Raw genomic sequence first — 16,049 nt, 5'->3', positions numbered from 1 at the left:
CCCCCCCCCCACATGGTCCACTCAGTATGTCTTCCATTTAGACTACTTCCAAACATCCACCCTTAACCCTGTCTGGTGTTTTTTCTGCTGCTCCAGAAATCTCCCCCAAAGCTGTTTATTTATCTGCTTATTTATTTACTTGGAATATGAAATGGCTCGATCAATGAGACTGTCCAACCAGCATACATAATCTATAGCAAGGGGATTGAGTAGTCCAATCTGGAGCAAAGTACAATTTGCTAGAGCTGGTCTCTGGATAGGGGATAGTGAGGAAAAAGAGAGAATGATGAAACCTTGGGGTATGGCACCAGAGGGACTATTTGCAGAAGGTTCCTTAAGCCTTCTTGGGGGAAGGTTGTGGGGGAAGATGGTACTCACAGGGATTTGGGGATTTACAACCTCATAAAAGAGCATTGAAATTACTATTTCAATATGAAAAGAGAGGGTTGAAGAGATGGCACAAAAAGGATGCTTTCCAGTACTGTGGTGGTCTGATCCCTGAAGCAACACTTTTAGGCATTTCAGTGGAGGAGATAGTTAAGTTTAGGTTCCAGTGGAGCTCAGAGACTTTTAAATTACTAGTTTAAAAGAAAGACATCTTGAATGTTCCTTGTGAAAGAAGGCAGCAGCAGGCATGAGCACTGCAAAAGAGAAGATAGGCATACAGTGAACCAGGCCATGCAAGGGGATGATGGCTTTACCACAAGCAGCCAGAGCTACAGATTCCAGCTGAGGACCACCAGCAAAGGCAGTGCCCACTGAACTCATGGAAAACTGCAGCAACTGAGGGTTAATACCCACCAGGGATCCCCAGAGAAAGACATTTCTGAGGGCTTAGGCTTCTGGGAATCACTGCTGGGTGAGGAAGTATTCACCACCCTCCTCTGTTTGACCGAGGCAGGGAAGTCCTGGGAAATTTGTAACTGAGAAATCAGAAACCCAAATTATCCTTGGACAAGCCTCATGTCTTTGAGGGGATGACACTTGCTGAACTTCTACTCTGTCATTTAAGCTTTAGCTTGTGGTCTTCTGTTCATTCAGAGTATATATGGATTCCTGAGGCTATTGTGATCAAAGGAGAGAACATCCATTTATGGATGTGTTGTGGGCTCAGTGGCTGCATCCCTCTCCAAATTACATATGGCATCCAGGGTGGGCCAAGGGTCCTTTCTCATGAGGGATTGCTTATGATCCCTTCCCATGAAAGTCCTACCTCCCCCTATAGTCATAAGGCCACGAAGACTGACTTGGCTGAATTGTTTTCCTGGGTCTAAAGACATCTTATAACTGGCAAGAGGATCCTCCAGAGGTTCCGGATTGTGGTAGACCATGAATATAATAATAACAGCTAGTACTTATTGAACGCTTATGATATGCCAGGCATTTGCTACCTGCTTTACCTATATTATGCCACTGAATCTTCAAATCACTCCTATGGGGTAGGCATTATTATTATTATTATCTTTCTTTTAGAGATGAGGGGGTCAGACTCAGAGTGGTCAGATAACGTTCCAGGGCTCACACAGTAGGGATGAGGTACAGTTTTAATCACTACCCTACACTGCCCTCTCTTTCCTTGGGGTGGGTGGTCTCTCTTTGAAAGAAGCATCCTGCTGCCCTCTTTCATGTTTGGAGGTAAGGAAATGGCTCAGAAGTTAGCTAAACAGATAGGGGATTGCTGGCTGAGGTCAGAGCAAGATGCCTGTGGCCTATAAATAACAGTACAAACAATACTTAGAAAACATACAAGTCCCCTGTTGTGGTGAACCCAAAGACATGCCATGTAGATATCCCTTCAAATAAAGACTTATTTGCCCCAGTTGTCCCCTCCTTCAGGGTTTTCCTCAGCTGCAGTGAGCTGTCTTGCTCAAGACCTTACTCTTCCCAGGGTGGCAAACATCCAATGAGTGATGGCACCAGGGGTACTCCAGCCCAGGTACTTCACAACATTTCAACCCAATGCAGGATAACTCTGATTAGTTGAAGCTTCCAGCATTGACCTTTGACTTCTCTTTCTGTTCAATCCTTCTTCTGCCCCCTTCCTGTTATAGGAATGGGTCTCTAATAACTACTTTGCATCCCAAGCTCTGTCTCAACATCTGCTTCTAGAGAACCTAACCTACAACAGCTGTGCATCTGGATAGGCAAGCTCCTGGCTACCATCCTGGGAGGGAGATGACCGGAATTTACTCTGGTTATCCAACGAAGATTCTTGGTCTCCCTATGGGAAAGGCTAAATCTACTTTCCAACTTTTTCGATGTCATGACCCTCATGAACTTACAATATTAGGACAGCTCACTGAAGGAAATGAAGGAGGCTGCTTGGGGTTTGGAGGAAAGTTCTGGAGTCTCTAACCTGTTGTTAGACTGAGGTGAAGGACACATTGAACACATTCAGGACACACTGGTTGGGAGGTTTCAGGTCAATTCAAAGATCCTATTGCTCTAAAGAGGAAGAGGATAACTTTTAAAAGGCCTACACATATATTTACTCATTAACTGGGCTTGATTATGTGAACTAAAGGCTTAATTGTAAGAGGCAAAATTATAACACTTTTGACAGAAGAAGATTTTTTTTTTTGAGTTAGAGTCTCACTCTGTCACTCAGGCTGGAGTGCAGTGGCACACTCACAGCCACCCAGCGTCAACTTGTTAGGCTCTGGCGATCCTTCTGCCTGAGTCTTCCATGTAGCTGGAACCACAGGTGTGTACTACCATGCCCAGGTAATTTTTATTTATTGTAGAGATGTGGTCTCACCAAGTTGCCTGGGTTGGTCTTGAACCCACGGGTTCAGGCAATCCATTCACCTTGGCCTCTTAAAGTGCTGGGATTATAGGATGAGCCACCAAGCCAGGCCTAGGAGATCTTTATAGCCTCAGGTTACGGAATTATTTCTTAAATAAAATATACAAAAGAGCACACCTCAACGGAGAAGATTGATAGTGGTATCTAAATATCAAGAACCTCTATTCATCAAAAGGCATCATGAAGAAACCAAAAAGACAAACTATAAACTGTGAAAATATATTAGCAATAATAGAATAATATTTGCAAAGCATTCATATTAAGAATATTTATGAAAATGTTAATGAATCAGCAAGAAAAAGACAAGCAATTCAGTAGAAAGATGAGCAAAAGACATATACAGGCATTTCACAGAAAATAGAAATCACCATAAACATATGGACAGATAGTAAACCTTACTAGTAAACAGGGAAATACAAATGTCCATCAACAAGGAAAAATAAACAAGCTACAGCTACTCACATCAACATGGATGAATCTTAAAAACTCAATGTTAGTAAACAAAGCGAATTACAGAAAAATATATGTTCGATTCCATTTCTATAAATACACATTTGCTTTCTTGTGTGTGTGTGTGTTGGGGTCTCACTGCCACCCAGGCTGTAGTGCAGTGCTATGATCATGGCTTACCACAATCTTCACCTCCTAGGGTCAGGCAATCCTTCTGCCTCAGCCTCCTAAGTAGCTGACTACAGTCATGTGCCACCATGCCTGGCTAATTTTAAAATTTTTTTGTAGAAATAAGGTCTCACTGTGTTGCCCAGGCTGGTCTCAAACTCCTGGGCTCAAGATTGAATTCATTTTCAAAAACAAGAAAAACTAAATACATAAGACAAAACTATAAAGAAGGAGAGGAGTTAACAAATTCAGAATATGTTGTAGAAAAGGCAGGGCTGATCATATTTTAATTCAGGGGTTGGCAGCCTGTGGACCAAATCCGTTTACCCCCATTTTCTGTACAGCCTGTGAATTAAGAAAGTTCTTACTTTTTTTAATGGTGAGGAAAAATGTCAAAAAAGAATAGTATTTTGTGACATATGAGAATTATATGAAATTCAAAATTTCAGTATCCATAAATAAGGCTTTACTGGAACAGAACCATTTCCATTTGTTCACATATTGTCAGTCCTTCTGCAAACCATCCCCCACCCTACATATACACAGCCATCCGTTGCCCCTGTTGGAAAATAATTTTCCATGTGCTTCTTGCATTTCTGCATGTCTTATGAGCAGAGATGCTGACTGCCCTTGTTCTGGCCTACCTTTAAAAATGTTTGCATAAGGTGAAGTGGGGACCAAAGTGAGGTCCAAACTTTACCTACACAATGATCATTTGTATACCGAATCTGGAAGTGTACCCCACAACCTTAAAATAAAAATTAAAAAAGTAAAAAAAAAAAAAAGAATATTTGCATAGCAAGCATCCTTGGAATATAAAGATAGTGTTGCCCTCCATAGCAAAAAGCAGGCATGCTCACTGCCCACTAGAAATGTTTCTCTAATCTCAGGTTTCCTCTTCTGTGACAGAATCCACTGCATGGGCGTGCACTATTTGGCCCTCTTTGCATCATTCTGTGCACATAGTGAGTCAGAGAACTAGGGCAAGAAAATGCTGATACTCTGGCTACTGCTATTACTGTGAGTAACAAACTGTCCTTTGTTTTGACCCAGGAGTCTTGTGTCTTCTAGGTCCCATGAAAATATGGCAGGGGGAAATCTCAGACCATTCACAGTTCTTGATACTCATCCACAACCATGTTTACAGGTGAGAAAATGTAGGACCAGAGAAGGGAAGTGATAGGACTATGGTTTCTCTACTGATGAAGAGTAGCACTAGCACAAGATGTCCTATTTTCCTGACTCCAATTGTCCAATCCATATTCCCTGCCTCCCAGCAGCTTCTCAGGACCTCTCCAGGCCTCTGAAAGACTTAGGACTCTACCTTGCTTCTCTTTGAGACTCCCAGACACACTTTGGTCCTTACCTTTCACGCTGCATTTGAAAGTTTGACTGACCACTCCTGTATTATTTTCCTTTTCTGCTGGCCACTGATACACATAGACTGTGGTTCTGGAAGATCCGGCATCCAGCACAATTCCATACTGAATAAAAAGAAGAAGGGAGAGTCAGAAACTGGCTGGGACCCCTTGAGAACTTTCCCAGAGGGCACTGAGAATGCTAAATACCCTAATCCACACTACTTCCCTTATGTAGGGACTGACCAAGAAAAGAGATGATTTTCTCCAAGCTAATTTTGTTTCCTTGGACTGTGGGGGAAGGGGATGAGGTGAGGTAGGTCAGGGTCTAGGGCTCTCAGTCTTGGTTGTGAATTAGAATCACCTGGGGAGCTTAAACAACTCCCAGTGGCAAGGCTGCACCCCAGACCAATGCAATGACTCTCTGAGAGTGGACGGGGCATCCACAGGTTTTTAAAGCTCCCAGATGATTCCAATATGCAATCAAGGTTGAGAATTGTACTCCATGGATCTTGTATTACAAACATAGTTCCCCGGATTCCCTCTAATCCAGATCTCCAAAAATAAGGAACAGAAACCACCTGGATCTCAGAAGGGAAATGAATGGCTAGTCACCTGCATGCCCTTTATTCTCCAAACGTCTAGGCTTATCAGCCTTGAAATAAACAATCAAAAGTAAACTATAGAAAGAAACTGTGGGAAGCTCTCATAAGGGAGAGACACCCATCTGCATCTGCCCTCAGAATGAACATATTCATAATTAAAAAGAAAAAACAAAATACAAAACAATATTGACACAGCGCTCCTACACACGCATTTGGTAATACATATGTGAATAAACAGACAGACAGGTGAGGCTGAGCAGTGCTGGTGCTGGCTGCACACAGGACTGTAGGCTGGGGGTCCTGGACTGATCTGCCCAGCCTGAGGCAGGCCCCAGAGAGGTGGGCCTGGACGAAACCTAACCAGGAAAGAATATGTATTAGTAGCCTAGAGATAAGAATTAGTGATGCTGCCTAAGCCGAGTATCTGGTTGTGCTTAGGGTCATCCTAAAGCATTCAGGGGCCTTCAGGGTGGCAGCATTTCCCTCATTCTACCACCTTTGGGTTAGCTTGTCCCACAGAGTATGAGGAAGCTGGGTCTAGAGGCAAGCTGACTCGATGGATTCTTAATGTTACGACAGCAGGTAATACATCTAACTTTTCTGGGTTCTTTTATCTTTAGACAACTTGCTTTCAGAAGTAAATAGGAGACCATATGCCTGATGATTAGTGGCTGCTCTATATCATCACACATAGAAATACCAGTCAAGCAAAATAGGCAAGTAAAATTACAAAGCAAGAAAGAGAAAATAAAAGCAAATAACACCCCTCAAATCCAACTATTGCTTTAACCCCTTGTTATAGATCTTTTCTAACTGTTTTCTGTACATATGGCTATATGTATACATACAGGGCATGTCCAAAACAACGTATACGCATTTTAAGAGATGTTATCTATAGATTAGTTTTCGAAGTTGAATTCAATTATGATGGTAATGTGTAGTATAATGTTTGCTTAACTGCTTCCACTATTTTCTTTGACTGTCCTGCCTGTCACATGGTGATGCTAGCATTCATTTGATTAATGTCATCTTTTGAGTAAATGTCATACTTAAGATGCATATACATTTTTTTGGCATCCCCTGTATATGTTTAGGTGTGTGTTTTTAAATCAACACAGGATCATACGGTACATAGTTTTTTGCAATGCTCTTTTCTCAACAGTATGTATATCATGACCATATTTCCCTACCAGTAGAAGTAGACTGAATCATTTTCATACATTCATGACATCCATTGTTAGATATAGAATAATTTAGCCAGGCGCAGTGGCTCAAGCCACTTTGGAAGGCAGAGGCGATAGGTTTACCTGAGCACAGGGGTTTGAGACCAGCCTGAACAACATGGTGAGACCTCATCTCTACAATAAATTAAAAAAAAAATTAGCTGGGTATGGTGGCATATGCCTGTGGTTCCAGCTACTTGGAAAGCTGAGGTGGAAGGATCACCTGAGTCTAGCAGTTCGCGTCTGTGGTGGTCATGAGCGTGCCACCGCACTCCAGCCTGGGCGACAGAGTAAGACTCTGACTCAAAAAAAAAAGATAGATATAGAATAATTTATTTAACCAATTTCCCAATTCTAGACATTTAGGTGTCCAATTTCCTACTACCTATATTACAAGTGCTTGCTTTATTTGAAACAGGACCAAAAAAAGTTGTTGCAGCTTCTGAATCATAGCTTCTCTATTATGAACATCCTGTTTACACTGGTATTTGAACTTGAATGGCCTCTTCTTTTTTTTGGAGTTGGAGTCTCACTCCATCGTCCAGGTTGGAGTGCAGTGGCATGTTCATGGCCACCCCAGCATCGACCTGCTGGGCTCAGGCGATTCTTCGGCCTCAGCCTTCCAAGTAGCCAGAACTACAGGCATGTGCTACCATGCCCAGCTAATTTTTAGATTTATTGTAGAGATGAAGTCTCACCTAGTTGCCCAGACTGTTCTCGAACCTCGGGTTCAGGCAATCCGCTCACCTCGGTCTCCCAAAGTGCTGGGATTACAGGCTTGAGCCATAGCATCCGACCTTGGACAGCCTCTTAATCTCATCCCTCTAGTCTGATGACTGTTGATCAGAATCCTGACATGACATCCCTCGCAGTGAACAAGGGTGGCATTGTTCACAGTCTGTCCCAGGCAGAGACTCACAGTGAGATTAAATCACAGGTTGAAACTGAAGGCAAGAAGGAAACCGGGCACTAAAGAGGTTCAGGGCCCCATATTCTCAGTCTGCTTTCTTTCCTAACTCCTGCTGCTGATTTGATCACCACCTCTCCCACCGGCCCTGTCACAACTAGTGCTGACTGGTAAAACAAGAGGAGAGAGAGAATAAGAGAACAGCGATGACCTACCTTTCCCCAAATCATCCCAACTCTTCACAAAGGATACATGTTTTCCCTGTGTATGAAGCCCAGGGCTGCCAGGCCAAGATCACAAAGAAGGAAGAGTATTCATTCTCATTCGTAACTCCAGCTGGGACCCAGCTTTCACCAGAGTCTGCAAGCAGCCAGACTTTGCTCTGGGAGCTTGGAGAAGTGGCTGTCCCTCAGGCCTCTGCTGATATGCAGACTGGGGCCAGCCTTGAGGCCCAACTCTACTGACTAACACTGATCTAGCCCCACCATCATTCACTGCCATTTTCAAACATGGAAAAACTGGTGTTTAACCAGTTTTCAGAGGTCATCTGTCTAAATCAGTGGAACTCAGTACAGGTCCATTGGGGGAGAGGGGGTGGACATGAATTTCTTTCAGTTTAGTGAGACTGGTGATGTTTAGATAAAAAGTAATAAATTATCCTCTGTCTAATGCAGTGTCAGAAAAAGCATGGCTTGCATGTGGATCTGAAGACACACTCAGTGAGTTAACTGAAAGAAGACAGTCTTCAGTACTAAACTCCCTGGTCCAACAAGGATGTGTGATAGCAAAAGCAAAATCATAAAGTCAGCTTTCTTAGATTTGTTAATTACTATTATCACTATAATAATAAGAATAGTAGTAGTAATACACACGATTGAGCACTCATAATATGCTAGGCACTACACAAAGTGCTTTAATAAGTGTGATTGCCTTTATAAGGCAGATATTACCATCATCCCCATTTGACATATAGGAAAACTGAGACTCATAGAGGTAATAAATGCCCAATATCACAGACCTGGGATCAAGTCTGGGTCTGACTCTAAAACCTGTACTCATAAGCCCCCATGCTTTCACTGAGCTCCGAGGAAACCAAATCTAATGGGGTGATTGTGCAGTAACAGGGTGCCTGATATGGCATTATAGCCTTGACCTGATACATGCCTGATAAGTACATTGAAAGCGCACTCTTCGCTAAGTGGTGTGCAAAACCGGTTGGAAGAGAGGTAGACCAGTTTGTATAAGGAGGCTGGGCTTTCTTGAAAAAACCAATGATCCAACTCTTGTTTTTCAAGGGATGGATCAGGGTGGGTCAGAAAGTGCCAGAAATCCAAGTTGATGAGCAAGGTACAATAGAATTAGAAGGGAATGCTTTTTTTGCTTGAGCCAATGGGTTCAAGACCATCCTGGGCAACTTGGTGAGGCCTCATCTTTACAACAAATCAAAAAATTAGCTGGGTGTGGTGGCATGTACCTGTAGTTCCAGTTACTCGGAAGGCTGAGGTGGAAGGATTGCCTGAGCCTAGCAGGTCGAGATTGTGGTGGCAGTGAGTATGCCACTGCATTCGAGCCTGGGCAACAGAGTGAGACTCCAACTCAAAAAAAAAAAAGAGAGAGAGAGAAGGGAATGATTTTAAGACAGACTGGGCCAGTGGCTGTGCTTTGGGGAGTAATGGCTGAGTATGGGGATGTTGATCAAATGGCCTACAATCTTGGTCCCAGCATGGGGAACGAATGTGGCCTGAGTAGGTCACAATGGACAAGCCCTTCTGGAAACCTTAAGACTGCAGGATCCATCTTCAACAGTGACTTTATGTGGCCACAGGAGGCAATGACAATGGGATATTGATCATTGGACAGACAAGCTCCAAGATTCTTGGATGGTTGTGATTGGAGGTGGGGAGGGCGAAGTCTCAAGGGGGAGGTATTGGACCTAATGATAATAAAGCAGGTGGGAGCCTGAATGAAAAATAAAAGTGATGCCATCATGTTTACTCTTCAAACTTGTGGAGCAGGTCAGACCAGTACTACAAGGGACTGGGAACATTTTCGCCCCTTGACTGAGTTTTAATAGTTCTGCTCTGAAACTCACATAAACCAATGTTTGGCAAGCCAAGGTATCTATTAGCCAGATACCATGATCTTGCACAAGGGTATTGTGGACCATTCCAGGGCTCTCCAGTTGGGCTGCTGGGGAGCAGGCCCTTTATACCCCATTGTGCGCTACACAAAAGGCAAAACAGGGCTCATGATATAAACAAAACATAAACATGAAAAGCAATTTAAAAGCACCAGGCTGGAGTGCAATGGCACAATCATGACTCACTGCAGCCTTGACTTCCTGGACTCAGGAGATCCTTCTGCTTCAGTCTTCCAAGTAGTTGGGACTATAGGCGCACGCCACCATACCTGGTTAATTTTTTAATTTTTATTTTTAGAGATAAGGTTTTGCTTTGTTGCCCAGGCTGGTTTCAAACTCCTGGGCTGAAGCAATCCTCCTGCTTTGACCTCGCAAAGTGCTTTGATTACAGACATGAGTCACTGTGCCCGGCTAAAAAAATCCTCATCTTCACTCAACTTCACCCCTCACAATGCTCTTCCCCAGCCCCAGAACATACTGCAGAAAAAGGAAGAGAGGTCTCTCAATATCCTGAGAAAAAAAGCTGTCATTCTACTTCCTGTTCCACTCCTGGTTCAACTGGCCCAGAACATCCATCTTTTCTCACATTCAATCCACCCAATTAAGCAAATGGACATTCTGAGCCAATCTTCTTATGTTATACAACTTCCTGTCATCTGCAGCTGTGGTTAGGGTCTGATAGCAAGATTCTGTAGAGACTTAAAATCCTCTCTTTGAACTGTCTGCTAATTGATGGAGACAAACGCTTACTTAAGGCCATTGTTCTCTGTTCTCTTTACTTTCCTCTATACCAGCTCTGGTATTTTCAATTTGCATAACCATAAGTGCTGGTTGCCCTTTCTGTTCCTCTGTTTCTCATCTGCAAAATAGGGATAATAACACAATATTTACATGGGACAGTCACTGCCGATTCCCTAGCCAAATCCTCTCAGATCTTACTGCTGTGATGTACAACCATCCACCTTCCACCTGACTGAAGGCTTTTTCTAGTGGCCTGAGCCTACTATACAGCATGCAGGAATACTAGAGAGTTAATATCCCCCAGGGAGCGGCTTCCTAACCAATGACTGATGGCAGTTGGTGTATACATATGCCCTTGAGTGGGACAACTGTGAGGCATGTGTCTATATGATCCCTTGATATGGGCAACTCAAGGTGAATTCTGCATTGGCTTCCAGAGATCCCCAGCAGGATTGAGCCCCAGTTGCCCACAGCACTCGCTTGCTGGATAGCAGGCCCCCTAGTGGCTACCTAACCTCCTGTCTCTTGTCCCCATTCCCCTATCTGTGCTTCCTGGGATCATCCCTAGATGATCTACTTGTAGTCACATGTTTGACTAGGGGAACCCAACCTAAGACATTCAACATGTGTGGTCTTCTCCTTCAACAATGCCCCTATATTTCCCAGAAATCTACTTTTCTACTCACTTTACTTGTCTAGTCTTCAATTTAACTCCTCCATGTCCCTCCAGTATGAACAGAGGCCTTATCTCTTACCTCTCAGAATAAGTGGAAGCCATCAGTTGGCAACTGCCTTAACCAGCCCTCCCTAATATTTGTAGGTCCTGAGGCAAAATCTTATAAATGGAGGCTTATGCCCTTCCCCATCACCCCAAAACTTGTTCTCTTCCCATCCCTGGGAAATCTACAGAGTAAAGAGTTGCTGCATGCACCTGTGTGTGGACAGCTCAAACCCCACAGCCATGCTCTGTCTATAATCCTTGCAAGTAGCTGCCTCTTGGCCCCCCCTTAGACCAGTGGTGGGTAAGGTCCACCCTCAGAAGGAAGCCCACATAGACCCTGGATTTGGGGTGTTTTTATGACACTGTTTTGAAGGCATAAGACCCTGGATTCTGAGGTCCTAGGCATCACAGCAAGTTCTAGAAGGGTGAACATGAACTCTGAGCAGGCATATTCATTTGTGTCATGGAAAGATGAATCTAGAGGGTAGCTAGAGTTGATCCTTCTTCCATATGAGGCTCAGGGATGGGGGCCCAGTCTTTGGGGTCTAAGGGTGTACTATGCTTAACTCCTCTCCCTCAGTTTAACAAACCTACCTTCATCTACATCCATCCTCTCAACCTTCCCTCCTGTCCAAGCTAGAATGTGTTCTCCTATCTGAGGCCAATCCCTCTTCATGGAGTCTCCACTCAGAACTCAGAATCAGGGAGAAGTGAGAGGCAGTGAAGAGAGCCCTGGCCTTGGGGAAAGAGGGGACCAGGTTTAAGTTCTGGTCTTGTCATTCACTGGCCTACCTTCTACAGCTGACATGAAAGCTAAATGAGATAAGTCAGGTAAAAGTGCTCACTGAACTGACTAGTGCTACACAAGGTATAAAGAATGATTACTTTTAGCTGCAGTCCTGATTTTATATATAGTAGATTATAGAAGAAGACAGTGCCTGGAGCTTTGGAAAACAGCTTTTCTAGGTCTCAGCTGATGTCTTTGGACAATCAGATAATTTGTTTTCCTCTCATCATTGGCTGGTTGCATAAGATTTCTTTTTCTTTTTTATTCATGTTATTTATGAGGGCTGAGATTTTTAATTAAAATATCCTATCAAGAAACAAAGTGCTATTATTTAAAGGAGATTTTACTCTAATTCTTTAGGAAAGTCGCCTCAGAATGCTAGGTCAAACAAATCCACAGAGCCCCAGATAATACTAGTTTCTTTTCTTGTAAAAATGAAAGAAAGAAGTCATCACAGAATTTCTATGTATTTCAAACATAGCCTTTGAATAGCCAATAATAGGAAGAAGATAGAGAAAAAACTTGTGAGGTCAAGTGTAAATGCTGAATGAGATTCAAATAACATGGCTGAATTACTTGGTTCCTATGGCCCTCCAGCTAAGAAGGGTTTCTACATTCTTAATGAGTCAAAAAACAAAGAAGAATATACAAAAGAGGTTATGATTGGCCCTCAAAGCCTAAAATATGCACTATTTGGCCCTTTACAGAAAAAGTTTGCTGATCTTTACCCAAAATAATTGAAGAACTCACTGACTCTCTTCACCTTTATTTGTCAGCCCCTTGTGATATCATGACTCCGGTCTCTAAGGGCATCCTCAGCGCCACAGCTGGGGTGATGCATTATAATTCTCAGCCTATCAGAAATCATTTAACAGGTAATTTGAGGATGAACTTAACAAGGACCGAGAGAAGCCACTGGGACTAAGCACAAGGTACTGAGTCATTTTCTGGGGGAAGGGCTGGAGGGATCATGGTACATGTTCTAGACTCCGGAGACATAGCACAAATACAATTTAAGTAGGCCTTCTCAAGTCCTTGCCTTTTTGTTTAACCAGGCTAGGCCTTTTGGTCTTCACTCATGATCAGGGTTATGTGGTCTGGAGGAACAAACAAGCTGGTAAAAATGGAAACTGCACTAACTGGTAATCTTTGGTAGCCATCTGAAATTCTTGGCTACAAATGTTAGCTTTGGTTCCTACAGTCAGAAGTCAAAGCAAAAATCTGTAGCCTCAAACATCACAACCCAGTATGTCCAGATCTTCTTCCTTGGGTCTTACACTACTTTCTCCTGGCTCCAGCAAGAGGCAGAGGCAAAGGATTTTCTGTTCTTCTAATTCACGGTTTTAGAATAATTTATGCCATAGCTTCCTTCTTACCTCTGCCTAAAGCATAAATTGAATCATTTCAGTATAGTATATTACTAATTTCTATTTACTTAACTGAGATTATTTTTGAATGAAATATTATATCATCCACTTTGATAGAAAACTAGATATTTTTTATTCACACTTACCTTCAGTCCTGGAGGGAGGACCTCTTGCTTGTGGATCTGGATGAGTGTGATACTCACAAGCACCACAACACTTACAAGCAAGACCACCAACGCGATGATGGCTGGGGTTCGGTAGAGGGCCCTGAAGCCTAAAATGAGAAGACCCAGAAGATACATGAGGGAAAAGTAGGAACTAGGCATTGGTCTTCTTTGTAAAATTCATGGACTGAGTCCATAATCATGTACATAAACCACTTCATTTGAAGTTGGTGAGACCCACATTTTTAAGGTGAAGTAGCAAGCAAGCTCCAATACCCACTTATCTATCCCCTAAAACTGTGGACTAAAACAGTGTTTTCAGGGAGGGTAAGTATGGTCTAGTTTTCTAGTATTTCTCAAAGTATATCATGCATATTACTGGTCATCCCTGAGATGAATTACAATAACATTCGTTTTAATGGAGTATAAAAAATATTCAGTTTTCTATTAAAGTGGATGATATAATATTTCATTCAAAAATAATCTCAGTTAAGTAAATAGAAATTAGTAATATACTATACTGAAATGATTCAATTTATGTGAAGTTCTAAAACACGTAGGTAACAGAAATGAGAACAGTTGATTGCCTGGAGGTTTGGGGCAGGGATTCACTGGGAAGGAACATATGGGTACTTTCTGGAGGTTATGGAATGGCTGTATACCTTAATAGGATTATGGAGTACATGGATATGTACATTTGTCAAAATTCATCAGATCTTTCAAAGTCCTATGGGGAAAACTTGAAAATCAAAGTAAATCAGCTCCTTAGATATAATTTATTTTTTAAAAGATTCTTATAAATTGTCCCCACTATCCTAAAAATATACTTTTGGAATTCAAGAGTACCCAATTTAGGGGCACAACTTAAGATCTATTAATTTCACTGGTATAAAGTATATCTAATTTTTTGTAAAGATAAAAAAGACATTTAATTAAAATAATGACTAAATAATAACCTTGGTAGAATTATTAGGACATAAACATAAATGGTACCCAAATGTCTCAATAATACAATAAATTATAATAGAAAGATCACTAGATTCAGAGAATCTCAATATATTTCTCATAAGTTGGCTATTTACATGTAAATTAGTTAAAATACAATAAAATAAAAAACTCAATTCCTGAATCTTATTAACCACATTTCAAATGTTCAGTAACCACATGTGGTCTAATGGCTACCACAGTGGACAGTACAGCTAGAAAACATTCCCATCATTACAGAAAGTTCTACTGAGTGGCAATAGAGTAAATACTGTTCTATTCTAGAACATTTATTCTTAGATCACCATAACTTATGCTTTGTCCCTTCATTATTTCTGAGACATTTTCCCAGAAGCAAAAAAAAAAAAAAAAAAAAAGGCACGTGTATGCTACCATGATAGAATTAGATTAAGCTCCAATATCCAATCATATCACAACACTCACTACATGGGGAGGGACAGTCATGCAGTTGGTCTCCATGGCTCTGAACAACCAACTTTTCTGCCCTGATTCTCTTGCAGTGTGGATGGAATCACAGACACATCCTTATGTCAAAGGTGGTCACTTAATACCTTAATTCTCTTGTCATTGAGAATGTAAACTGGTATAGCATCGATGAAGGGTAATTTGTCAAAATTTATCAAAATTGCAAAAGAGCATACTATCAGACTTGTAATCCCGCTTCTGGGAATTTATGCCACAGAACTAGCCCTACATGTGTAAATGACTTATACACAAGGCTACTCATTGCAGAATCATTTGCAATAGTAATTGGAGAGAGAGTCAGCTACCATAAAGTTGACCTTCAGATCACTTTTCCAGGATTCCAGATAAAAGTACACAAACCAGCCAGGAACCAGTTAATCCACAAAAGCTGCATCAACTTCCAAAGAATGCATATGTCACTGCCAGTTACAGAGGTTTAAGACATTTTTTCCCCTAACAAGACATGTAGAGATTTCATCTGCCAAGTTAAACTTGTCCTTCCGAAGGAATGTGACAGGTTAGTCTGTATGTGTGATGTTACAGTTTCTGTATTATCATTTCAAAGTGCTTTGGGGGAAAATCTGGAAATCAAAGTAAACTAACTCCTTAAGTACAATTTCCCTTTACAAAAAAAAAATTCATATAAATTGCCCTTACTGTCCTAAAATCCTTTTGGAAGGCGAGAATACTCAATTTTGGGGCATGACGTCTATCCATGGGGGAGGGGTGTGTGATATGTAAGCAGTTTCCTGACCACTGCCACGTGGCTGGCCTCCTAAGTCCTCTGTTTCAGCAGTTTTCAAGTAAAAAGCTATGATTACCTTAAGCAAACCCTTGTCCCAGCAGAATGGCTTACTGCAAAGCAAAATGGACTAGACCAGGTCTCATTCGTGTAGGAAATGGAGCCTAGAGCTGTGCTATCATTAGGGCTGGACAAACACTCTAATTGCAAGGTGCCTACCTGAGCGTGGAGAAGCCAGAGTCTTTTGGTCTTCCACATGAGCAACTCCAAAGTGCTCCAGAGGCAGGTGGAGCAAGCTTAGAGGTAGGCGTGTGTGTGTGTGTGTGTGTGTGTGTGTGTGTGTGTGTGTGTGTGTGTGTGAGAGAGAGAGAGAGAGAGAGAGAGAGAGAGAGAGAGAGAG

General features: G+C 42.1%; 1 protein-coding gene across 1 annotated transcript in view; it reads right to left on the bottom strand.

The window, feature by feature from the left end:
* Positions 1-16,049, bottom strand: part of ENTPD3 (ectonucleoside triphosphate diphosphohydrolase 3) — a 39,366-nt gene that overhangs the window by 21,665 nt on the left and 1,652 nt on the right. Inside the window, exons 3-4 of the mRNA XM_008053872.1 lie at positions 13,420-13,547; positions 4,791-4,908 (exon numbers count right to left, since the gene is read on the bottom strand). Of these exons, the coding sequence (XP_008052063.1) occupies positions 4,791-4,908; positions 13,420-13,547 (246 nt within the window). The remainder of the gene's footprint in view (positions 1-4,790; positions 4,909-13,419; positions 13,548-16,049) is intronic.

The sequence above is a fragment of the Carlito syrichta genome, unplaced genomic scaffold (assembly GCF_000164805.1).
Source record: "Carlito syrichta isolate Samal-C Ts95f unplaced genomic scaffold, Tarsius_syrichta-2.0.1 Scaffold288790, whole genome shotgun sequence".
NCBI lineage: Eukaryota > Metazoa > Chordata > Mammalia > Primates > Tarsiidae > Carlito > Carlito syrichta.
Note: the sequence above shows the minus strand (reverse complement) of the source record. Positions and strands in the feature narration are given on the sequence as shown.